A 27,734-nucleotide genomic window follows, 5' to 3' on the forward strand; every position below is an offset into this window, starting at 1 on the left:
CTAGAAGTACAAAGAATAGTTACGTATTTCGTATTTTTATACTCTGTGAAAGAACCATTAAATCACTAATAAAAATATAAAATTGTGTAAAAATCCTCAGTGTACATTTTTGAATAAGATAAGTGGAAGTCAAGAGCATGTGAATGCTCATCTGTGCGAACCAATCAATTGTTGTGCTCTGTGCGGTCCACTCATTGGTCGTTTTGACGGATAGAAGCCAATCTGGCGTCAAAGCAACATGGAAAATACCCTAAAAATACTCAATTTTATATTTTCATAACTTTTGAGTCAATAGATTCCGCATCTTAAAACTTACAGTTTCAGATCCTACATGTTGAAAATGACAAGATTGTCAATAGTTAGACAGTAATTCTTAGTCTTCTAAAGTAAAGTCTAGCCATCATATATATTTCTAGGATCAATGTCTAGTAATTTTCTCAAGTTTCAGTCCAACAATCGACAATATAGAATAGAAGCGTGGTAAAAACAGCGCTTGCGTGCCATCTACTAAAGATGGCGCCTTGCGGTATTCTACCATTTTAATCCCGCTAGGCCGGCAGCGTGTGTCAAAACTACTAGCACTGAAAGTCAGTCTTGTTTCATCGTCTTCAACGAATATGCCTACTTAAAGCAAGCAGCCGCGATTGTCCGCTTATTAGTGCGAGTCTCTGTCTTTTGGTGTGCACAAACAAAGTACTATAAACGATCCTGCGTGATCCACCTTGTGTCTTCTTCCTCCATCAACTTGTTCTCAAACCATCACTTCCTCGGCCCACTTTATGGTATGTATTCTTAATTCTTACCTTTTTTACAATTTTTTCGCCATTCGTTCCAAAATTTTGTCCTTTTCTACGAAGCTTATGTCATTCTTCCTGTGCTAAAGTATCCGTCCTGAATTTTAACTTCAGTGATCCAAAATTAGTTGTGAAAGTTCAAATCTGATGCATATCGTTTATTAAATATTTATTTCGCTGTTTTTCATATGTTTCTGTTTGATTTTCGCTTGATATGTCTGATTGATTGTTTGTTTGTATGGTATTAAAATTTTTGGTAGGGATGGCGTGATACCTCATTCGATATTTTATCTTATCTCGCAATACCTTTTAGCTTATATTTTCTAGTTACATAAATATATGTATAATAATTTTCATATTTACGTTGTTTCGGGTTTTTACAGTAATTAAGTCTTATTGTATTTCAACATAACATTGCATTCCTGTTGGAACTATATTTACAGTCATTAATTTCAATCTTTGTATAGTTTTCACTTGTTTTTTTTAAATTCTTACTCTTTTCACACTTTTTATGGTAAATATAATCTCTTATTTAAATGAGATCTAGAAAAATGCTAATTTAAAAGTTAAACATTCTATTTATCACTTTTAAAGAGTTTAAGGAATTAAAATTTAAGAATTTGCATTAATATTAACATTCAGTGTTGACACATTGTATCTGCGAAAACTCTTGAGGGAGGAAACTGCTAAGGAAATCCTGGAAATAGCACTTTTTTCCAACATTGTGATAATGTAACGATACAGAATTTCATGCCGCGACTTTGTCACGTCGCGTTTGTTGAATGAAGATCTTTGCATTTCGCAAATTTTATGTTAGTACATGTTAGTTTCGAGGAAAACATTTTTCGTATAGCCGATGGATATTCAAGTTACTGAAAGCTGAACTCAGAATAGCGCGAAACTGTGGACACGAGAGTAGAGATTTAAAACACGTAACATCCATGAATTATTCCCATATCGTATAAAAAATTCTTTTTACCCTAATTTTTCATCAAATTTTTATTATCTCTTCCTTTTATATTTTATTAATCAAAAAATTGTAATTCTTTGAAATTCCCTCTAGTTTTTCGCATGTTGTGTTAAATATTGAATTTTATCGTACGAATTTTTGTATCACAGAAAAAAAAGATCGGAATTTTACTTTTTTCCTAAACGTAGGTTATTTACACACTCGTGCAAATCGCTTAATATAGATTACTTGTTTCTGTTAACAAAGTTTGGAATTTATAAAAGTTTGCTGGACATGTGGACTATTTTTATCTGGGAGACGTTTGAGTTTATGTTATGAAATCTTAATGTGGCGTCGGTTCCTCGTAATTTGCACTTTCTTCTGCGCGCCTTGATTATTTCTGTTGCTAATGAGTTGATCTAGATTCTCTTTGTATGAAGACCTACAAAATTTCTTAAATTTGAAACTCCTTTAACTATATAATTTGTCTCGCATCTCATACATAGCTATATTATTAGCTCTATTAATTTCTAGCTTTATTAAGTATTTATGTTATCGACTATATAATTTATCTCGTATCTCATACATAGCTATATTATTAGCTCTATTAATTTCTAGCTTTATTATTTATGTTATCGACCGTTTTGTACATCATGTTTCACAGAAAATGTTTTGTCAGAATTAAAAAATACACGGTGAAACATTTAATATGAATACTTTGTACTGTATTAAAATGCTTATATAAATGTTCATTACTCGTTCTAAAAATTACCGATATACATCTATTAATCCTTAAACTTCTATCTAGAGAAAATTAAGTAACGTACATAAAAAAAATGTAAACGATCAATATAAAAAATAAACTTAGGTTTAAACAAATAAATAAACCTACATATGTATGTAGGTTAACTTAAATAACAGAATGCGAACAACTGAGTTGCATAGGATCAATTCGATAGTCGTTTATTATAGAAATTAGTAATTACCATTTCATGGGAATAGACAGATAATATAATTGCAACTGATGTTTATAATACTCTTTGTATACTTTAAATTGTTAATTAATGTGTTTCTAGTGGATGACCATGTATTTCACATGTATTTTAAAAGTATCTGAAAATAATCCAATCTTGTGTTAGCAGAACATAAAAATCGTCAAGGGGAGGTTGCACGAATGAAAACTTACAAAAATTTGATATTTGATCATCGTTTCTTGGAGTTTATCTTTTTGCCAGCATTATGTGTTGAATAAATAATTTTTTTTTACGTTTCCAAATATCTTTCGCATTTTCTGGAAGACTTGTTTCCATTTATGACACTTTTGCAATTCATATGCAATATGTATAATTGCCCTATATTTGAAACGTAATAAAAGAAATGATAGAGAAAGCTATAATGTATGATAGTAGTACAATACGTATACATACATATTCCATCGTGCACGCGTACATATATGTAACATCATGCAATGCGTGAATATAATGCTCCTTGGAATTCGAACATGTGTCTAATATACTTAGTTGCTTCAGAAAAAATAAAAAAAGAAAAAGAAAATTTGTACGAATATTAATAGTTAATTTATTCCTTCCACGAATATCTTTTATCCATCAAAATTCTGAAATTTTTAAATCGAGCATAATCTTCCCTTCTTTTATGTTCATTCCAACTTGCAATCTATGCTAGTTTAAATTATACTAATATTTCTGTTTTGAATTTGCTGTAACAATGCTGTAACATTCGTTAATTATATTTATATCAAAGTTAGGTTAATTACGTTTTCTTTATTTCGACGAGAAGCCTGAAATGCTTTCAAAATTTTCCCACTTTCTTGAATTACATTTTAATCAAACTACACTTTCTGGAAAGGGGGTAATTTCTGCTAGGAAACCTAAAAAAATGCTGTAGGAAATAATCACTTTCAGTAAATGATGTTTCTTAATTCATCCGATCCGTATTTTCATTAACTATGCTATAGCTCTACTGAACCATAGTCGATTCAACCAAAACATGGTCATCCGTTACTCCGGTAAACGATGAGCTGATCTGCGCGCGCATTGATGTCTTTTGTCTCTGGGACCACACGGGCGTTGAAACGACGTCTGTCACAACGGACATTGTTTTTTGCGAATACACGTATGCTTACGCGATGGACGTTATTTTGTAGCAGACAATGGCGGATCCAGAAGTTCTTCTTGGAGGGGGAGGGGCGAACAGTGCAAAAGTACATAAGTACATCGTTGAACGTTTTTTTTATAAGATTTAAAATTTGCTTGTAATTTATATTTCAACATCTTTATCTGATGCTATAGCTTAAATAATTAAATTCACGTTAATTATGCATATAACCAACAATGGCATTATAGCTTCGAATAAAAAATCTTTTTCTTTTTAATGTGTACTTTGAAGCGCGCGGAAAAATGTAAAATAATTTATTCGTATAAATATGCATAAAGAAGTTTCTTATAATAATAATAGTTCAGAATAAACAAATCGAAAAATGTTTGTGAATCATGGGAAGAACGTTCTCTATAAAATGCATATGTATATAACACTCGTCTTGTAAACTTCCGTACAGCCTCTTCACGTGTATACAATACAGAATATGCGTCAACAAAATCCAACGTCCGTTCTACTATAAATATTTCGAGGAAAAAGTAACGTACATTCTTAGTGTGCAGTTTTCAATATATACGATAATATATTCTTATAAAGGACATCACGCAACGGATGTTGTTTCAACGCTCGTGTGACGTCTTAACCTCTGAATCTTCGGTACATAATTGCGTTTGATTATTAGATCATTCGAGTAACGTAACGGTTGAAACGCGTGTATAAGGCCATGGTAATCTCTAAATTTCGTATGTTTATATGAATTTCATTCCGATACTATTTGGAAATGTTCGATTAGTTTCGAGAAAGAATCACCCTACTACAAAATGCGTCGCGTCGATGATGCGGATCCTTGGTTATCCTTTCGCTTGCTTTTTTACTTTCCTACATATGTAGAATAATTCAGTAGCGTATCCCTCTCAGATGTCTTTGGAAAGTATAAATATACGAATGGATACACGTTAAAAATATAGAACCTAAGCAAAGACCCGTCTCAACCACTGAACATGCACTAAATATTATGCATTGGATATTTAATACAGTACGTTCTGTACAATTGGAAATGTTGGAATGCCTGAAAAGAAACGAAGAATAGAGGAAAGTGTTTCGGACAAAAGTTGTATGGTATTGAGAGGACATATTGTGCTTTTATATATTTGACTTTGCGCCGATGACCTTCAAACGGATATATCCATTTTTTTACTGTAGCTGACATATAGACGTCTTGAAAACACAAAAGCTTCTTGTGCCTTTAGCACCATCCGTTTCTGCTTACAAACAAAACATCCAAGTTTGATGGAGCGATGCAAGGAATTAGATAAAAGTAAATGTTCGGAATTGACCGAATGTTATAGAAATACTAAGAAACTGTGGTCTTATGTTTCGGCAATGGCGTACCAGGAGTAGCATTATGAAAAACATGTTTATGTGTTTCGGTGGAACATATCAGGTAACGAATTTGAAAGTTCATATCGATAATTGATAGCCGGTGCGGAAGACATAAATTTCTAATGTTTTGAAGATATCTGAATTCACCTATAAGAACATATAACGAGGAACGAAGATATCCATTTAGAAGTGTGCCGTATTTTTTCAAATATTTGAGCGTTTCCAGTTAAATAGTACGTGCTGTATATGTATGTGTATTTTTGCACTTTTGAGTTTCCCATAAATACATGAACATTCGCAGTCTAGTCATTTCATCATATTTTTGAAGAGTGAGAATTCTTAATTCTTTCTATTTATATAAGAATAGCGATTAATAAAATTATAGTAAGAGTGGTTATTATGCAACTGATTGAAAGTTATAAGTACACAATAATAGATAAGACGTATAGAACAGGCGATAATGAAACACGAAAACATTCTATTCCTAGTGATGTTACAAAATACATCAATAGAAAAGTAGCAACATATTCGAAAAAATGATTTTAAAGAGGAATAGATTAGTGTTTTATTTATAAAAAATACGACGAATATTGAGAAGAATATTTCAAAATTGCATTAATTAATACAGAAAAAATTGAAGATGTTCAATGTGAATTTTTAGGTTTTATATAACTTTAGAACAGGCTTGTACGATCATTTAACGAGTGTTCGTGGAATTGTGTTCCATTCGTTTGAAATATAGCGTTTAATGCTGTCGATTAAAATAATTGATTGGAAATTAATAAATGCAAATTATATCTTACATTTAAATATTTTATATCCGCAAATAATTAATCCTTGCATCAGTTGCTATTAAAGGATCATAATACATAAATTAAAATGAAGAGAAATAAGTGTAATTTTTTGTGTACATGTATTGATATTCACTCAGTGTAACAATTCATAATACTTGGAAATGTTTGTTTTTTGCATATATGATAAATTTTCTCTCTTTGCTCGTTAATATGCAAGCGACATGGTAATCGTCTGAGAAAAAAACGTGCTACGTAAAAACGACATTTGAAATACAAATTTCTAACTACGACTTATTTACGTGTGTAAGTCAGATTAAATCATCTTTTCCACATAAAATTACAAGTATTGACCTTTTTTAAATTTATAATCGTCGTATGTTATATTAGTACATATTATGTAATTGACATGTTCGATAAATCTTATTCCGTATATCTTATTTATTATCATGTATGAAAATACCTCTTATGCGTTTATACAATACAACTGTAAAATATTACGTAAGATAGATTATTTTATAAGTGCACCTCTGCAAAGTTAATAATTCTGACTTACACTCTTTTGTTCGTCCAGCAGAAGAATATACGGCAACCATTTAAGAAACATAATAGTACTTCTACAAAAGCTATCGTTTCAAATTATGCTTCTCGATGTAAAATCCTATCTTAATCGCCCTGTGTCTCTCCGTTGTTTTCTTCGTTTCCCATGTTTCCTCTGTTTTGTCAACGGTATTGAACTGGTTCGCGCATATACAAGTCATAACATTTGCTTGTTCGTACGTCAAAAGCAGGCAACATTAACTTCTAAACATTGAATTCTATGCATCGCGCGTTATCATTCTCGGAAAAATGTGACACAAACATATGCTGAAATTCCTGTGCTTCACGTATCCGAGGGCATCAATTCGCAATCGCGATTGTACGTATATTTCCAGTGAATAACGAAAGCATTTGGATAACGTGAGAATAACGTAGGAAATAATTCATCGTTTAAACATGGTATACACGATGGACTGCGATTTGTCGAAACAAACTGCACGTATACAATGGAACTCGATTTATTCGAACTCTATCTACCATGAATGAACATGGTCGGAATGCGCAATTTATCGAATTCAGCTCGTCGCTGAGCTTCTGTTATTGCGCTAACCGTTCGCGGCGTACCGCTTATCCGAACTAATGACATTCGTAAAACTAATCGTAATGCGTCTTCTGTTAACCCTTTTAGTGCCGAACAACGATATATCGTTGTTAGCAACGCTTGTGAAAAGTGCCAACGACGATGTATCGTTGCGTATGCGATGCCGCTTTGCTATTCGCATCGCGAGACAACTTTATCTTAAACTAAATTTGTAAAACGTTATAAATGGTTGAATTTCTCTGCGGAAGTCCTGTGTGAGATATTCCATAAATTGAAAAAATTGCTTATGGGTTTAACTTTTTCTTATATTCCGCGATACTTGATACCGAGACTGTGTATACGCCAGTGCCATAAGATAAAAATCCGATACGGGAGATTTGCTCGAGACCGTAGTCACAGGTTTTAGATAAGACTGTTTAGAACAGAATATCTGCTTATGTTTCACAAAATCTTGCATCGACAGGACGAGAGTAAAAGTTTTGGCGGGCTTGTGCGAACATCGCGCACAATTTGTAATCTGTGCAATAAAGGATTACACGGTGTATACATTAGTGATCATCGATGCTAAGTAAATTATTTGTGTGAGTAATAGTAAGTAAACATTACACATTTTCAATAGCTATAAATGTTTATAATAATGTTAGAATGTTATTTCAGTGATGTTATACTAGTTTATTTGTTCTCAAGCAAGCAATCCTCACGCTTATTGCGTATCATGGCATTATCATTTAGTTTTGTATTTTAATATTAGAAATTGTGTTACATACAGGGTGGTTGGTAACTGGTGGTACAAGCGGGAAGGGGGTGATTCTACGCGAAAAAAGAAGTCGGAAATATAGAATAAAAATTTCTTTTTAATTTTTCATCGAGACAACGATCTACAGTGAGATCCGTTATAACGAGACGCGATAAAGTGGACGCGTACCGAGCGAAAATTCAAAGTCGATTTTCTCGAAAACAAAGCCTCCAACGAAAAATTTTTATTCTATATTTCCGACTTCTTTTTTCGCGTAGAATCACCCCCTTTCCGCTTGAACCACCAGTTACCAACCACCCTATATAATTGAGAATACAGTATTTATGCTTTATGCTCTACGTATTCTATATCAAACTATGACCAAACCATGATTCTTCTTATTTGTAAGTACTGTATTTATAAAAGCGAACTGATTTTTCCATTTTTCTTAACGATTTTGAATAAGTATTATTAGTGTGATTTTCAACAAATATTGAAATGCAATTGGCATTAATTTATTCTCCCCTTATTTCATAATATGTTCCGTTTTGAATTTTGTAAATATCATTCTTACATTTCTTTTATAATCTTTTTCTCAAAATTTGCCAATTTACATTAAAGGTAAAGTACAGTTGTGTTATGTATTATGATATATATTATACAGGGTGGTTCGTAACTGGTGGTACAAGCGGAAAGGAGGTGATTCTACGCGAAAAAAGAAGTCGAAAATATAGAATAAAAATTTCTTTTTAATTTTTCATCGAGACAACGATCTACAGTGAGATCCGTTATAACGAGACGCGATAAAGTGGACGCGTACCGAGCGAAAATTCAAAGTCGATTTTCTCGAAAACAAAGCCTCCAACGAAAAATTTTTATTCTATATTTCCGACTTCTTTTTTCGCGTAGAATCACCCCCTTTCCGCTTGTACCACCAGTTACCAACCACCCTGTATAATTGAGAATACAGTATTTATGCTTTATGCTCTACGTGTTCTATATAAAACTATGACCAAACCATGATTCTTCTTATTTGTAAGTACTGTATTTATAAAAGCGAACTGATTTTTCCATTTTTCTTAACGATTTTGAATAAGTATTATTAGTGTGATTTTCAACAAATATTGAAATGCAATTGGCATTAATTTATTCTCCCCTTATTTCATAATATGTTCCGTTTTGAATTTTGTAAATATCATTCTTACATTTCTTGTATAATCTTTTTCTCAAAATTTGCCAATTTACATTAAAGGTAAAGTACAGTTATGTTATGTATTATGATATATATTATACAGGGTGGTTCGTAACTGGTGGTACAAGCGGAAAGGAGGTGATTCTACGCGAAAAAAGAAGTCGGAAATATAGAATAAAAATTTCTTTTTAATTTTTCATCGAGACAACGATCTACAGTGAGATCCGTTATAACGAGACGCGATAAAGTGGACGCGTACCGAGCGAAAATTCAAAGTCGATTTTCTCGAAAACAAAGCCTCCAACGAAAAATTTTTATTCTATATTTTCGACTTCTTTTTTCGCGTAGAATCACCCCCTTTCCGCTTGTACCACCAGTTACCAACCACCCTGTATAATTGAGAATACAGTATTTATGCTTTATGCTCTACGTGTTCTATATCAAACTATGACCAAACCATGATTCTTCTTATTTGTAAGTACTGTATTTATAAAAGCGAACTGATTTTTCCATTTTTCTTAACGATTTTGAATAAGTATTATTAGTGTGATTTTCAACAAATATTGAAATACAATTGGCATTAATTTATTCTCCCCTTATTTCATAATATGTTCCGTTTTGAATTTTGTAAATATCATTCTTACATTTCTTTTATAATCTTTTTCTCAAAATTTGCCAATTTACATTAAAGGTAAAGTACAGTTATGTTATGTATTATGATATATATTATACAGGGTGGTTCGTAACTGGTGGTACAAGCGGAAAGGGGGTGATTCTACGCGAAAAAAGAAGTCGAAAATATAGAATAAAAATTTCTTTTTAATTTTTCCATCGAGACAACGATCTACAGTGAGATCCGTTATAACGAGACGCGATAAAGTGGACGCGTACCGAGCGAAAATTCAAAGTCGATTTTCTCGAAAACAAAGCCTCCAACGAAAAATTTTTATTCTATATTTTCGACTTCTTTTTTCGCGTAGAATCAACCCCTTTCCGCTTGTACCACCAGTTACCAACCACCCTGTGTAATAAAAAATATATAATATATTACAATATACGCTTAGGTACAATTCTTTCGGCCGCCATTAAAAGGGTTAATGATCGAGGAATGGGACGTCTCTCCTTAGCACGTTGACTGACACGTCACCCGTATTCGGGTGACAGCAAAGTTTCTGATAGAGCCGCGTATTCGGATGACGCTTATTTGGTTACTTGAAAAGGATCGCCGTAGGTATTTGAAAAGATATTCCACAGGAAGTAATAAAACTATTGAATTGTTGTAAAAGTAATACGAAAATGGTTTATTAAGAAAATTATTTAGAATGTAAAAATTCGAAGCATTCTATACAAAGCTGAGTTTGGCCGGGACAATTTGGGTAACAAGTTGTTGTTTTCTTTAAATTCTCCCGTGTCTTTGATCCGTCCGTTCGACGTCTTTTATCCGCATAGCATAGTTTGCACGCGCGTCGAATGTTTCTTCCGGAATTATTTTTCCGAACGGCGATATTATGCTGACTCCGTCGAAGACAAGGATTTTTTGTATTTTCAGACAACCCTAATAATTTTCCAGCTAATAATTCTCTAAATCTTCTAACATTTACGTCCTTCCTTGTTGCAATCTTCTGATACAAGTAAATATATTATTTCGTCATCCACGAACAGCTCGAACACATCATATGGATTGACATGGCCAGGTAATTGCCTAATGAGGCCGTCTATCTTGGGGAAAGGAAATGATTTCTGCCAACCACTAAATTCATTTCATTCATCAAATTGAATTGTACTTTCCTCGGTATCATCAGTTCTTCTTTCTTCCTCAATGACCAATTCTTGTAAAATCTCGTCAACAGTATCTTCGTTACGTTCAGTGTCACTACGATTACGCTTATCAATATCCGAATCAGAATCAGACGATGTAATTCTATTTATATTTTTATTTCTAGGAAATCTGATTTCTTCCTCATCGCTGCTATCCGAATTTGTATAATCCTCGTAAAAGCCTTCTTCTTCACTGCTATTTGACTCACTAAGAAATAAGTTCTCCATTTCTCTTTTCGACATTGTAACGAATTAGGGTATAGATTTTAAGTTCTCTAAAATATCGGTGGGAGTACCTGGCAGAGAGAGTACGCTTGGTACAGCGGCACTCGTGGCCCGAAGGAGATTTCATTGAAAATACGCGCGGCAGTCAACGTGTTAAACTTATTGCTCCACCGCCTATGTATTCGAATAGGTGAGTATAAATTCAGTTATACGAACATTAGCTCCTATCACCTATACGAACGAAGAAACGATAGTGGAAGAGAGAGTTAGTGGGCTCCTATTATCCGAACGATTCAGTTATCCGAATCGCCCTGCTTGTCCCGAACTGCGTTACTAGAAACAGGGACAAGTTCGTCCCTCAGGTTCCCCCACTACCGTTCTATTCTCCTCATCGCGTCTACAACTATCGTTGTAGTTGTATGCAGACTGTCGGCAAATGCGGGCGGGAGAGGAGAGACGGGTGTACAAATAACGTTGCGTTGTATAGACGCGACGCGGAGAGACGCAAGAGCGAGACATGCGACGTAGGGGTAGAGTGGCAATGGTAACGTCGAGGGACACTTGTCCCTGTTTCTGGTAACACTGTCATCGAACGGTTTTAATAACTGCCATTGTACTAGCCTATAGTTTTACTCGTGTTAATATTCGAACACATAAATACGTAAATAATTTCCTCCTAACAATAACGTATAATCGTACGATAGATTTTTACCGCAAAAATTATCTTGTTTTGCACTTTTATTTTCATGTCGCAACAGCTTTATCATGTTCTGTATTTTTAATTATTTTTTATGTTTATTTTATCTGATAACAATTATTCGTAATATTTTACGTCCTTACTTTCACAATGAGTATCTTTAAATTCCATTAGACACGTTTCAGATAGAAACAGAACATAAAATTATGCATCTATTCGTCTCGTCTCTTTTGTATTCTTTGACCTGTTTATTTCATTATTATTATTATTATTATTATTATTATTACGAAACGATTTTAATACAGTTACATAAGATGGAATAAAAATCATGATGATTATCTTTATTATAGAACAGAACGTTGTTCCTTATGTAACAATGAAATGTTTTTTTATCGAAGTAAATTCTGTTTTTTTTTCTTCGTTAGATTTTATTTCTGAAGAAATGAATTCAGATTCGTTTTATAGATTAATAACGATATTACTCGCTAGTAATACTTTATATTTTTGTAATTTTTATATAACTATCAAGAAACAGTAATTCCACGATTTTAAGTAATTATATATCGCTCATTTACGTTACGTATCAAGCAATTCTTATTCTACAAAAATGAAATAATCTTATTTATTTATGTCTAATACAGCCTTTTTTATCTTCATATTTGACCGAAAAATCTTTCAACGTTTTTAAATTCTTATAGCTTATTTTTTTCCATTAGTATGTATTATGTATTCGGAACTTATTGACTTGCAAATTAATTCGCAGACTTAATTAATCCGCAGAAAAGTAAAATTATTTCAAGGGTATTGACATCGAATTTAAAGGTAAAGCTATGATACAAGAATTCACTATAAAACAGAGTAAATTCTATAGTAACTGAATCTCCTGTTGCGTGCACGAAATAAATAATCGTTTAATGATTATCGCAATTATAATGCAATTATGATAACCCCATTTGTCAGTATGTAATTACCCATTTATATTATAAATGAATTAACTCTACACAGCGAATTGAATAAAATACGTTATTTTACCTGTTCACAATGGAAATGTCAGTTGTGCTGACATTATTCATTCTTCCTTCTTGCAAATCGGAATGTCGGTTGTGCTGACACACTGTTTCGAGTCTCACAAACGTACCTCGCTATATGCATGCGAAAATACTTCTTTTTTAGTTAATGTAATGTACTTGACAGTGTAATGAAAATTATTTCCTCGCAAAGTCAAACGAATCTCCCTTAATTTTCATTACATTAAGTAATTATTAGTAAAACTGTATGTGTTCAAATAAAATGGAAGTTTGTTAAAACTAAAGAGGCTTATTTGTTCGAAATTGAATAATTGTCGAGAAAAAGTCGAAAATATGAATTTTATATTTAAAACTACTAACGAGATATATTTTCCACTATATAGGTGGTCCATGCTAGTTAGTCTGTAATTTTCAAAGCGTGTTCGAAATATTATTTATTTCTTATATTTCTTTAAGTATTCAATTATCGAGTTTCTGATTAACATTGCTCAACAAACGACTTAATATTTCGAAAAAAAAACTTTATCGAACAGCGTCAAGAAGTTTCTCGCCTGCACCGAACATAACGTTTTTACGTACGTTGATATTGCTACAAAATGCGATAGCCAACGAATATTTTGATAACGGCATTGTTAACGGCCACGTAGTCACCACGGACGTGCCCTAAAAGTTATGAAATTTTTATAGTCGGAAGATGAAACATTAGATTTTAGTGCGCGAGCAGTAACGTATTTTACAAATACAGATTCGCAGTTACGTCGTTATTGCATTGGAATGGCGATATGTCTGAGTCATAGCTTATCTTTCTCGTTATACGCGTCACACGCATATGACGCGATAGTTGCTTTCTACAGCTCTCAGCGTCACACGTATGTAGACTAAAAGGTCTAAAAATCGCTTGTACTCAAACATTTACAACTATTAAACATTTTCTTTTATTATATATGTCGGAGATGAAAGGACAGCGGGGCTTTCCGTCTAGAATGTTGGGAGAACTCCTTAAAAACCTTAAGTGTAGCTATAGTGAAAGTCTGGACTCTAGGGTATTGGGATTTTTCACTGTCCCTTCATCTCCGACATATATATAGAAATATATATCGTATTACATTATAGTATATTGAGAATGTTTTTTTTTTTTTAATTAATGCAGTAAAATCGTATATTGATGGAAAGTTGAAATACCGATATGGCATTTGCTTTAATTGCAATTAAAAGTGACGGCTCAACTATAATTTCTTTTCGATGATTATAAATTATTTTTAATATTCATAAATTAGCCCGTGGACGGCGACTTTTTCCGTAAACGGCGGTAGCGATATGTTGAAATAAACTAATCTTCAATGCTTTCTCATAAACTCGGTTCTTAATTGCCGAGTTAACAGTTGCATCATGGCGGCCCTACTTAAGAGAGCGCGCGCGGCCGTAGGTGCAGTAAATTTTTTTTTTTTAAATATTTATTAAAATTACAATCAATTCTCGCGTTGAGAATTTTCAGTAATTTTTCTGGCGTGGTGCAGTAACATGGCTAATTATTTATAAGTTAATACTTATTATAGATAAGTATAATAGGTGCAGTAAATGACATCCAAATTCTTCGTGGAGTTTATCGAAAATTTACTGTTCAAAACGATTGGTGGATTATAACAGAAAACGGTTGGATTATAACAGAGGAAAAAAGAAAAAAATATTTATTTAAAAAAGAATAGAAATAAGAAATTAAATCATATCATTTCTCGTGGAATTCCTTAAAATGGTCGATACAATAAACTGATAAACCGGTCAAACGTGATCTTCCACATCTGAAGAATATTTAGCATACTTAGCATATTGGATGCAAATAGATTAAATTAATTTAATCGGAATCCAGAACTGTTTATAGCTACAAGTTATGTAACAGGTAAACAATTTTTTTGTAACTTCAGCTGCCAAAACTCTAAAGATCTAAACCTGGAGGAGAAAACATGTCAGAATGAAATATCATATATTTTTAAGAATAATATTTTTGATGTCACCTTACGTGAACTTCAACGTCATACGAACGTATATCAATTTTTATATGTGTGTCCTGTAACTCATGCATGTCGGATATCAACACCGTGGTTTATATCTCTATCCTTCCTTCGTTCCTTTACCAGTTATAACAACGCTGGCTATTACATACAATGGGTTAAGAAAAAGGGACAATTTCCTGTAAATATATCTCCTTCTATAACTGTTCAAATAAATTCCTAACCTATACCCAATTAGTGAATGGCTATCGCTCACGTGTATTCGCACTCGAAATTTGCCTGATTCATCGAACCTATGCTTAGTTTAATCGTGATCTCACAATCCGAGCCTGTCAAGTGAACGTACGATCGAAAAATGGAAGGGGAACGAGTCGCGTGAGAATCCCAACTTGTTGACATTCTTGTTGTTGATAATAGCTAGATGATACTTGCCAGATCGTTTAACCTCTTGCCCTACGGCATCGCGTGAGACTCGCGATATGATTCACGGTTCAAGGAAAGAAGTCACGTTTGTCAGTGATATATATTGCTCATTTGTGCCCACAATGACATTATTGAAAATTTGTAGTTGTTGAGTTAATAACATACAGAGGAAAAAAAAGTTGTTGGTACTTTTTACGAGTCGAGTGTTGTAAGTGAGGTTATGGAACTTACCGTACGAGAAGACTTGGGCCGCTATCGCATTGTGGCGTTTCCAATTAATGTGCGTATCTATCTTTGTAATTGCGATAAGCCTCTCAAGAATAATTTATAGTCATCGAAAAGAAGTTATAGTTGAGTCGTTACTCGCAACTGTAAAGCATATCGGTATTTTAACTTTCCAGCAATATACAATTTCATTGCGTTAACTTGCAACGAGGAAAGAGAGGGAGAAAACGAATTTTATTGGTCGGTTTAGCGCATTTGACTCCCGTCGTACTTTCAATTGTCTCCGGCAGACATTTTCTATTTTCACATTAGCGTCAATTTGGAAACGTTATTCCTAACGATAGATAGTGAAACAAGCGTTACTCAAGGGCAATTGATGATCATCAAATTGTTTCCAATTTTCAAAACGAATTCTTTTGGAAATGAGGCCTTCTTTCAGTGAAATTCGTCCTTTGGAAAATACTATCTTCACGATAATAGTAGTATTTTTACTATCAACTCGAAGCTATCGTAAATTCTATTAAGTGTGACATTAATGTAGATACATATATATTATCTATCTTATTAATAACAGATTTAACATATTTTGCGATAAATTATTCTATATGATAAGCAACTCGTTTTCCTTAACTTCATTTTATTAGAATATATTTCGATTTATCAAACACATTTACATAAATGTTCAACGTTCGCATTGAGATTGATGAGATTCAGTTCAGAAATTTTGTTACTTTCACTTTTTTTTCATATGCTGATAGATAAACCTAATTGGAACGCGTGTAATTGGCGCGTAATTGAAACCACTTCGATTACTGGTCGAGAAATGTTTCAAATAAAAGTTGGATGGTTTCGAGGGGAACGTAATTTGACGCGATTAATTTTTCCGTAGGAGGATGCACAGAGGACACGCGTATATGTCAAGTTTTTAAGTTGTTATTGCGTTTTCTTTCTTGCACATATAGATTCTTCGATGCGTTCTACGTTAAAACATATTACGAAATCTTATGAATTGTTAATTTTTGAAATATTTCGCCTTAATTTCTCTTTCACGTAGAATGTTCCGAAGAATCGATAAATATAATATGTACACATAAATATGTAAAAAGAAATATAGCACCGTTTACAGAAACGAACTTGACCTTTGTACGAGTTCCACCCATCCTCCGACAAAAAAACAGCCATAATACGTTAAATTATGTCCCGCCGGAACCGTTCAACTTTCACTTAAAATATTCTTCGGTAAAATCATAGTCCTAAAAATAACTGCCGATGTATCGATATCGAGTTTCAGATTTCAAGATAATATACATTTAGAACGACGCACGAAAGAAGCAAGAATTCATTTATTTATAGAAACGTAATAATTATAGGAATAACAATAATCGTATTGATAAGTGAGCTGCGTAAGAAAATGAAAATGAACTACGTGTCACGATGTAGGTTATCGTTCAAAATGAATATTTTCTCTAGAGGTGGATAAAATTTTGAATGGAAAATGCGAGAAAAGTGTGTCTGAATGTTTAAAGGCTGTTAGCGCAGTGAAAAAAGAGAAAGGAGGCAGAGAGTGATTAGGAAAAGTGGGTCGTGGTGTGAAATATTATGTGAGGTATACCACGGAATAAATTAAGATAATAATTGTAAACGAGCCTTTAAGCACATAGTCTTTAACAATACAGAGTTGTCGTTCGTCATTTGTGAATTTGTATTACAATTTTTCAACGTTTATATCGACGATTATTATATCAACGGTTTTCAATATTTATATTATATATATATATATATTTATTTATTTACAGTTTGTAATTAAAGATGTCACCGACAGCGATAGAATTATTTATCGCTTGAAATTTGATCGGCGCTATAGTAAGACTTAAGTTGGTTAGTTTTCGGCCATTTGAATATTAAATTTGAATATTATAACATTTGATTATTAAAAATTAAAAAAATAGCTGGTTTCAAATAATAAGATAGATAACCTTGACAGTTTTAGCATATACAACCTTATATAGAATCTTCCTTTGAAAAATAAAATTTTCATCCTGCAGAGTTGCGATTGACATCAAAACAAAGTTAAAGATTTAATATGCTGTCACTCTTAGATAACTTTAAACTTAGAAAATAAAATTCTAACGAGTTTCTGCATGTGCAAATTACTACCTATACTCTGAAAGATATATACAATATATATTTTTATTTTCCAATGGTGTTTTTTCTTTTTTTTTTATCAGATTTGCCATTTTATTTTCATAGAGTATCAAATTCTTCCACTTCGAAAATGAGTTCTAAAAAAATATTATTTGATATTACCTATCGGTGTAAATTAATGATTTCCCCCTTGGTATGATGAGACTAGAGTATATTCACCGAGGGGAAAACCTGCTAGATATTAGACTCATAAATTTGTTTAAAATCTCCTACGTACTGTCAATTTGCTGTTCAGAACCTACATTGTATATATACGTAATATATACGTATACGTAAATAAATGAAAAACTGCATATGATTTATTTTTATATAATTTATATAATTACAAAACTTTAGTTATTTCATTTGCTTGTTAGTTACTTTAACTAAGCTAAAAAAAAGCTACTCATAAGAAAAAGCAAACATTAACAAGTTACCACTTTAATAACATAATATCTGTATCGAATATGATACACCGGACGCCAGTCATTCTAAGCCCCACGTTTCGTAAATAATTCCGCTCGATTTCTGAACGTTTTATTTGTCATTCCTGAGAGTATTATAACACGCTACACAAATAACTTACAGCGTACTACAAAAAATATACTTTATGTATGTTGTGTTGATGTATAGGATGTATAAAATTCTTTTAATTTAAAAGTCCAAGCTTATTTTTAATAGGCAAAAATTAAGCATTTTTAAAATTGTATAAACTGTGACATATTGAAAAAGAAACAGTGAATTTATAACAAAATGCAAGATATATTTGTCAATATTACCATTATATATAAAACATTTTTCCGCATTTTCAATAATTAAACAAATAATACAGCTGTATTATAAGAATTCATTAATACGTACTATATCTGCAATATATTCTTACACGTATTATTTTTACAAAGAAATATGTATTTCAATACATTTTTTAATACATGATGTGTACATAATTTATGATGATGCACCCTATGAACACATTATTAGTTTTTTATCGTTATGTATTATTGAAGAAAGCAAAAGAAACAGATATTCTAATTTCTAATCTAGTTGAAAGCTAATTTCCCTTAAATTTCTTGAGAAGTGAGTTTGCAACGATTATTCCCGCCATTATTCGTTATTATAGAAAGCAAAAGAAGCAAGAATTCTGGGTACTAAGCTTACTTCGTATTGTTTGAAAATCGCATTAGTGCAGATAATACCAATACTTTGATGCAATATTTTCGCGCTGGTAAATGTAGAAGAATAGTCATCCAAGCCATATGATAATAATAAAGAAAATAGAAAAGATTTCGTAGACGCTAAGTTTGGCGCCTCCTACGAGACATCTGGCGACTTTTAGTTGAACTTTCGAAGACTAGTGTGCCCGCGCTTTGACATGCACTGCCGATTATAAGTATTTCAATACTTCTAAATCATTATAAATACTATTTATTGTAGCTTAAAAATACGTACAAAATTTCTTCATAATTTAATTGTACGACAGGTTTTTTACAAAAAATTATCTTATTTCGTTTGCGTTCCGCAAAATTTTGAAATAATTATAAGAAGCTTTATAACGCTGATAATAAGTTATACTAGAATACATGGAACGATAGAGACAGAAATCTATATAGACACTGTGTAACGTCACTACTCGTCCAGAGTGGTACAAATGCTTTTAAAATATTAAGGAAATGTTAATACATTACAAAAAACGACAAATAACAAATTTAATAACACTACTCCTAAATAAATATAACATTGCAATTCAATAGAGGTCACTGTACAGCGGTATGCTTAATACATGTCATTATGGATTATTTTACATACGAAATGAGTACCACGTATAATATTGATCTTTAACCTAATAATCGAACTGTTCTTTAATTAAAAACTTTTACAATCGTGAAATTAAAAGATAATGCATGCAAACCAATTTTAAGTACCGATTGTAATTTTTCCAAATATATATAAGTATGACATAATTCGTTATAAGAATTATATCGTATGTGCGTATATATAAATCGAATATATCATACGTACGTATATCGAACTTTAATCTCAAGGGAAGAGCTACGATCTTCGAATTGTGAAGGATTTGTCTTATCGAATTTTTCGAGGAACAAAGAGAAGAGACAAATTCAAATTTTAGAAGTGAATTATTTACTATAGATCCTCCCATAACCAAACAAATAGTTAATCAGCTTGACTTCTAAAGAGTGATGTATCAGACGTAATGTAATTTGTTATTCGAATTTTTATTTTCTACGATACTTATACATAAGCAGTTAATTTATTTCATTTAACTGGAAACTATAATTCATTCGAGTGATTATTTGACGTTGAAAAGGAATACTTGAATATGTAAATAAAGTAATATCTAATAATGTGCATTAATATATATGTATGCATATTCACTCGCTTCTTGGACTTTCAAGAGTCATAGCTTATACAACGTACTTCTCTATTTGCGTATTTTAAATTTTCGCATAATTGTTTTAAAATTTGCGTAATAAAACGCGTACTTGACAAATTTTCAAACGCCATTTTTTCAGGAGTGGACGATTCTATGAATAAATCATATTCTATGTTTCCGACTTGTTTTCACAGGGAGTGCAAATTTTATATTTTATATTGTTTTATTTGTATGATGTATAGATAACATGAAAAAGGAAATAGTTCTGGATATTTGAATTTTACTATGATAAATTTATCACATAAATTTATTAAATTCATATAATTTTCTAAAATGCGAAATATCATATAATAAGAGGATTTATAAATTGGACTACTTAGATCAGAATTAGAGACATAGATAATTGATTGACATAACAAATATTAAACTTTAACATTGAAACCAATTCTAAACCACTGAAATTGATTAATAATAATACATATATAATAAAATATATTGTACATGGTTATTGCTGCAAAATTAATATTTGCAGTGTAATTGTATAGATTCTATGTAATAAGAATTACATACACGGAAATCTACATACAAATGAATTATAAAACAAATATTTCACCAATTAAGTAATTGACAGTATATTTGATCAATCATTAATAAATTGATGATTATATAATCTGTGGCAGTATGCATAAATAAACAAGCCAAGTGTTTAGGTTATTAACTCCACGCTCTTTTTATAGGTGATAAATATAGAAGGCAATAAAACATCATTTATTATTACGAGCTCGTATAATAAATGAGTTATGAATATAAATAAGAAAGTAATAATATTTCTTTGATATAATGTTGGTTTTTACTATGTTTTCAAGCTAGTGTTATTCTTAACCTTATTACCGCATAGCAATTACTATCACATTTTCCTAAACGATGGTATGCTGTTTCTATGCAAATTGCTTTAATTTTCACTTCACTTTGTACAAACTAGCGAAATTGTTTTGCATACTTGCTCGTTCGTTTTTATAATTTGCCTGCTGTTTCTATTTGCATATATTTTCTACTTCTAAGTTTACTATAAATTGCATATTAGCATATCCAATTAAATTCGGCGTTTACTTCTCACATATTGCACGATCTATTAGATAATGGTAGTTTGTCATAAAATGTCTATTTTCGGTGATTCGGAAATAAAATCGAATATTTTTAAATATCAATACTTCCGTGAGACTCGAATTCTTAAATTAATCATCGATTATATTTTTGTATTGCTTTCGAAAACTTTTATAAACTTTGTACCGTAGTCTTTCGATTCTTATCAAGGAATTATCCGACTATATCATTAACAGAGTAATATATCTAATCAGACTCGAAGTACGTGCTGTACAACCAAAATTTATCCTGTTGCGAAAACTGACACCGTAGGTGTTTGAACTTCGCAAAAGATTCCCTGGGGATTGACTTCTACTAAGAGTGGAAAGATGACCTTGAGAATGTCTTCGTAGCTGTCGCGGCTTCGACCAAATATTTATTTCATCTCAGCCTTATCTCAACCGAACCAAAATGCTCTGGAAAGTGTATATACGATCCTTAAGTTCTGCGAATAACTTCTCTAAGAAAACAGAAAAAAGAAAGAAAAAAAAAGCGCTTTGTCTTCTTGCGACATCATCGTGAACTTAACACGTGTTGTCAACAAGCGATTGCATAAGGGTTTCGACTTACGTAGAATAAGCTCCTGCCTGGTTGTATCACCTATTCTAAAACACTCTACATGTATATTTAACTAACAAACATGTGCCGATATCGATGTGTCGTCCGATTGCTGAAGAAGCGGGATAATCCTTGTTGATATGGCATGTAATAAAAATAATAACTACTGTTACGCACAGATATGCTGCGCGATTCGTTATATAGAAAATTATACATACCAAGTCGTAGTTTCTTCTTATGCTCATGCCACATTGTGGATTTATGCTTTTATTCATTTATATCTTTAGAAGCCCTTTATCCTTTGTTTGCTGACAAATATTCTTTGTCAACTTCTTTATTCGGTAACAAATACTCTTTTACGCAGTTGCTCTTTCGTTTGAAAATAAATATTACTAAAGAAGGAAGGAAAAGGGAGATTCAAAAGATTGCCGGTTGGTGGCAGTTCTCAATCATCGTAGCGAAAGCGGAATGAAAAAATTGGGGGAGTAGCCGATATTTCTTCGTTGTAGCATACCTTACTGTATCTTATTTATAATTTATCGTTTGCAAGATTTGTAATTTTTATTTTAATTTTCTAGATTAAAAAAATGTCTGAAAGATTGTTTTCTTCTCTGTTCCAGTCAATAGGCGACGGAGGCAAGAGGAAGTGTAATTTCTTTAACTCTTCTGCGGCTAGCGGATAGAAAAAGGATACTTCAAGATGAATAAAGTGGATTATATGGAGGTCACTGTACCTAACTATTCGTATGTCTTCAACTTCGAAGAGACATTCATTCATATGGATACTAAGATATGGATGACGAAGAATTGGACAAACTGTTTTTACTATTGTGGCATTTACATGATCCTAATTTTTGGAGGACAGCATTACATGTCGAATAGACCAAAGTTTGAACTGAGAGGCATACTCGCACTATGGAACACACTGCTTGCAACGTTCTCTATTATTGGATTTACTAGAACAGCGCCAGAGTTGATTCACGTGTTAAGGCATTATGGGTTTTACCATAGTGTTTGCATACCAAGGTGATTTCACTTCTCTATCTTATTCTGTAAAATATTCATAATAGTTTGAATATTACTTATTAGTTAGATATTATCATGGAACCATTTCTTATATTTGATATTTTAAAAGTCTTACTCAAGCGTAGAATTCAATGCTTGAATGTATATTTAATGTATATGAAATGTATTGAGTGTGTATGAAAATGTACCGCGGTCTCGACACCCCCGACATACGAATATCTGAAAAATTTCAAAGCCGGACAGTTTGATCTAATGCTTGCATATTTTCTTTCCAGCTTCATCGAACAAGACTGTGTGTCTGGTTTCTGGACGTGGATGTTTGTCTTGTCGAAGCTTCCAGAACTTGGCGACACAATCTTCATTGTGCTACGGAAACAGCCACTAATCTTTTTACATTGGTATCATCATATAACGGTTCTTCTCTACTCGTGGTTCTCATATTCAGAATACACAGCATCAGCCAGGTGGTTTGTCGTAATGAATTACTTTGTTCACTCCATAATGTATACATATTATGCTTTGAAAGCAATGCGATATAGACCACCAAAGGGGATCGCCATGCTGATCACTACGCTACAATTAGCACAAATGGTTATTGGTTGCCTTATAAATATTTCGGCTCACCAGTACCTGGAAAGTGGCCAAATCGATTGCCACATCACGCGTGTCAACGTCAAACTTAGTCTGCTCATGTACTTCAGCTATTTTGTACTCTTCGCTAAATTTTTCCAGAAGAGTTATCTATCTAAATCTAATAACAAAGTAGGGAAGAAGGTTTACACTAATGGAACAGTGGAGTATGACAAGCTCAAGGTTAATTAATGCACACTACAATTTTTGAAAACTTTTTCTATAGACCCTTTCCAGGAACATTCCTTGAAAACGCTTTTCAATAAGATTTCTTTCAAAGGCGTTATGGAAATGCATTTCAAGAAATGGCCCTTGAAAATTTTTTTTAGGAGTCTTTGTTAATTCAAAGTCGTAAAAACTGGTTGTAGTAGAATGAAAGTGGTGAGAGGTGGGGTGGAAATTACTTGAAAATATAGCACATTGAATTTTACAATAATATTAAATGTTGCACAGTGAATTTAGTAATAAATTTCATGATAACTTGTTTAACGCGTCTCACGCGTTAAACGCGTTATTATAGAATTAATGAAAGAAGAAGGAGCTTCTCCTTAGAGACGTCTTGAAACTTTCGTTTGTTTAAGGACGATTTCAAAATAAATTTCTTGGTGAACTTTTTTCTTTACGCTTCTTTATGAAGTTAGCACAAAATTTGGTAGAACGAGGATGGAGACATAATATTTAAAAACATAGTAGGAATGTATTATTTAATATTGAACTATTTAATAATGAAGAAAGAATATTAGATTTGAACGAAATTCGTCAACAAATAATTGATATATTCTTATTACATTTAATATGTTTGACATATTTATTGTTATGGAAATGTATAAATATGTTGAGATATCATAAAGAATATATAATGATCTGCATATGCAAAGTATGGATAATATTAAAAAATATATATCGTGATCGATCTTTCGTAAGAACAGCCGAAATCTTTTTTCACATTGCTCGAAAAGAAAAGAAAACAAACACAAAGAATTGTTCCCAAGTCTTGTTCTACCGGAATAACGATAAAAAAAAAAAAAAAACGAATTACTTTTGAAGAAGTCAGAAAGTATGGAGAAAGAAAACCAGAAGTGAAATTTCATTAGGCCTACCTCCAGAACGAGCTAAGATATTCTTCGTAGAAAATAGTAAAACAAAACGATAGGTAATAATCGAAGACCGAAATCGTAATCCCAATTGATGACCATTTAAGAAATGAAAGAAAATAATAAAAGAAAGAAGAGGATTTATAATTACTATTTTCTATCGTGACTATTTTGTGCTGCTAGGAATAATAAAACGGGCAGCTTGCCGACGTCTTTTTACTTTCAAAGTGCAATCAGTCTTATAGAGAGTGTTTACTCCTTTCGTTTATAAATATTTATATCGCATAATTTATTTTGTATGAAACTTTTGTACAAATTGTTATTTATATTTATATTGATTTATTTAAATCATTGCTAATAAAAACACTTTTGGCATGTCATAACGAACACAACTACAATCTTTATTCAAGTCATTGGGTGTGATAAATCTTCAAATTATAAATTTAATCAAGACAAGGAAAGCAATAGCGATGGATTCTCTTTCACATAATTTTGTATCATTAACCGGCGTGGTACGGACAACATGAGCCAATAACTAGGATTAATTCTAAAGTCAATCCACGCAAACATTTCAGAAATGTTTATTATGTAACAAGTATGTGGTATATGGTATTGTTATGAAAAATATTAAGAGCATTCTGCGCAATATACCTAGCTACCACTGAACTTTTTCGTTAATTCCTGTAAAAGGGATGATTTTCGATTATTTATGTAAAGAATTGTTTATGTCTTAGGCGAATCAATGATCTGTAAGCAAGAATTGAATGGATACTTTCTGCAGGAATGGCTGTTCTTTGAAAGATGAATTGTTGTCCGATTCTAGTCGCATAGTCAGGACGAAAGCATTTTTTAGCTGGAATGGAAATTAAATTAACGAATTCAATTTTCAAAACGATTATTCACGCCGCTGATCGACGCGCACTTTCATATTTCACGTTTTTTAAACGCTTTCCTTTTCCACATTTTGTATGATACTTGATTGGATGCAACGTTTTGTTCTTTTTCTGATTTATTACATTCTTTTTAATTCCTCCCAAATCGCACAAATATTGCCAATGAAAAATTCGAAACCCTTACTTCGACTGAAGTATACACTTTAATGCAGAGACTTTAATTTAAAAATAAGCATTTAGCTTATACGAGGTGGTAATAATTATACCAGCTCGTGTATGTTCCTTTTCTAATTGTCTGCTTATTTGGTTGAGATTGTCGGAGGGGGAAAAACAGTCCAAATATTTGATTTAACAGTAAATATTGCCAAAGAGTTCTTACGTTCGATTCGAATTTGCTTATTTATTTAACAAAATAATATTAAAACGACGACGATAATACTCGTTGAAAGGTGCGTGTTTCATTTGGTGGATGAAAAGAATTTAATCACTCGCGTTAGGTATTTATATACGTAAGTTATATTGTAAACATGATTACGCGTGACGCAAGGTGAATAAAGATAAATACGCAAACTAATTTGTAAAAGATATTTGCAATAATTAAGAATTCTAATCAACTATAAAAATATATGTTGTAAACATATTTTATTAATCTACGTAATGTTATTTTCATGTATAGAAAAGAAACGATCAGAGTTTAGGTTAATATTATATATTTAAAGAATTTGTTACGTGATGGTTGAATATTACAAAATATCGTTGAACAAAATTATTGCAAATACTTGTGTTGAAGAAATTTTCCTAGATCAAGCAGATGATCGCTGCTCTCTTGTGTCGATGCTGTAATCATAATCGATTGATTATTAATTAAGATATTATTTATTTGAGTGCTGCTTTTATTCACCGATAGCGCTGCAATCGGGTTAATTCTAAAGCTGACTTTTCCATAGATTTTTCATAGGGGAATTATAGAGAGAAGCAAAATAACGAAAGCCTCAAATATTTATACAGGTAATATTAAAATTAAGCATTACATTTACTACGTCGCAGGAAAACACTTGTAACTGCTCTGTTATCGCCGTTGATTGGTGGTAATCGCGTGTAACGTTTCAGCGAAATTTTTTTAAAGAGAATCGAAAAGAAATAGTTTTTTAGATCATCCAGCGCTAAATACACAGAGAAGTGTAAAGATAGATTCGACGATCGATTAATTAAGTAAACAGACGAACTTCGGATTTGAAAGTTGAAACAAGAGTAAGATGATGCTTACGATTGAAACAAGTGAAATGCAAGCGGAATGAAAGCAAAACTTTAGAAGAGGTTCGACGTCAACAACGAAATACGAAATACGAAATACAGAGGAACAAAAAGAGAATTCTGCCTGCTTTGATATCTGTTTAAACGAATTCTAGAACCTTCAACTTCTCTCGTTGAGTTATAATTGAGGAATAAGGGGGAAAAACAGGGAATGTCACAAAATAGCTTCCTTGAGAAAATGAAGTTTCCATATTTTAGCCCACTAGAAGGCGAACAATATTCGATCAATTTAACTGTATTATTCGTAAAATAAAGTATACGCCTTAATTAGACACGTCATAAAAGAGCATGATTAGTAACCTATTAATTATTTTTATTTGCCTTTCGCTCCAGTATCTGCGGTATATTTAAAATCTTTAACGTTATTTTATGGAGAGATTTTGAACGTTGCAAGCATTATGATTTTGTTAATACTGCAGTCCGAGTTCTCACACACAAAGTATGTTACACACAAAGTAAAATGTAAAATCACGAGAGATGAACATTCCTTGTTTTTCCTCTTCTTATTCGATGAGACCAATGGAAGATCAGTAAATCCATAGGAACAATCTAGGGAGAAAAATATTTTTTGGCTCGATTCGATGTCCTTCTAATGGTATAATTTAATGCGCAATGAGAAATAAAAATTGAAGTAACTCGTTGAAGAAAAGAGGACGAAAGAGATAAAAAGTTGTATGTGTGTATGTGAGAAAGGAATAAAACGAGCGTGATAGGAAAAAAATATTGTATGATTTCGTTTTTTTTTTTTTTTTCTAAATTGATGATCGTATAATTTCATTTGTTATTATATATGCTTTTTCTTTACTATACATAAATATTGTATATGAATAATAATAATAATTTATGATGGAAGGTGTGAAGAAGATGTTTATTTTTTAATTGTTGGATATTAAATTGAATTTTCTGATTCAATTTCTTGTCACTCCACCAAACTTAATATACTTGGACCTGATTAATTACTGTATAAGTGTTAT

General features: G+C 32.1%; 1 protein-coding gene and 1 long non-coding RNA gene across 2 annotated transcripts; one reads left to right on the plus strand and one right to left on the minus strand.

Annotated features, from left to right (window-relative positions):
• Positions 1-563: 563 nt before the first annotated feature.
• LOC117163118 (elongation of very long chain fatty acids protein baldspot) lies at positions 564-27,623 on the plus strand. The gene is made up of 3 exons (XM_033345129.2): positions 564-782; positions 22,424-22,829; positions 23,105-27,623. Exons 2-3 carry the CDS (start codon positions 22,504-22,506, stop codon positions 23,649-23,651), a joined length of 873 nt encoding a protein of 290 aa, XP_033201020.1. The 5' UTR covers positions 564-782; positions 22,424-22,503; the 3' UTR covers positions 23,652-27,623.
• LOC117163123 (uncharacterized) lies at positions 9,515-15,725 on the minus strand. The gene is made up of 2 exons (XR_013060353.1): positions 15,533-15,725; positions 9,515-15,057 (listed from the first exon to the last, which is right to left on the minus strand). It is a non-coding gene; the product is annotated as an uncharacterized LOC117163123 (long non-coding RNA).
• Positions 27,624-27,734: the final 111 nt, after the last annotated feature.

The sequence above is a fragment of the Bombus vancouverensis genome, chromosome 16 (genome assembly GCF_051014615.1).
Source record: "Bombus vancouverensis nearcticus chromosome 16, iyBomVanc1_principal, whole genome shotgun sequence".
In the NCBI taxonomy this organism is placed as follows: Eukaryota; Metazoa; Arthropoda; class Insecta; order Hymenoptera; family Apidae; genus Bombus; species Bombus vancouverensis.

Coding starts and splice junctions, on each gene's coding strand:
- LOC117163118 (XM_033345129.2), top strand. CDS start 22,504: ATGAATAAAGTGGATTATATGGAGGTCACTGTACCTAACTATTCGTAT. Junction 22,830..23,104: donor CATAGTGTTTGCATACCAAG/GTGATTTCACTT, acceptor TTTTCTTTCCAG/CTTCATCGAACAAGACTGTG.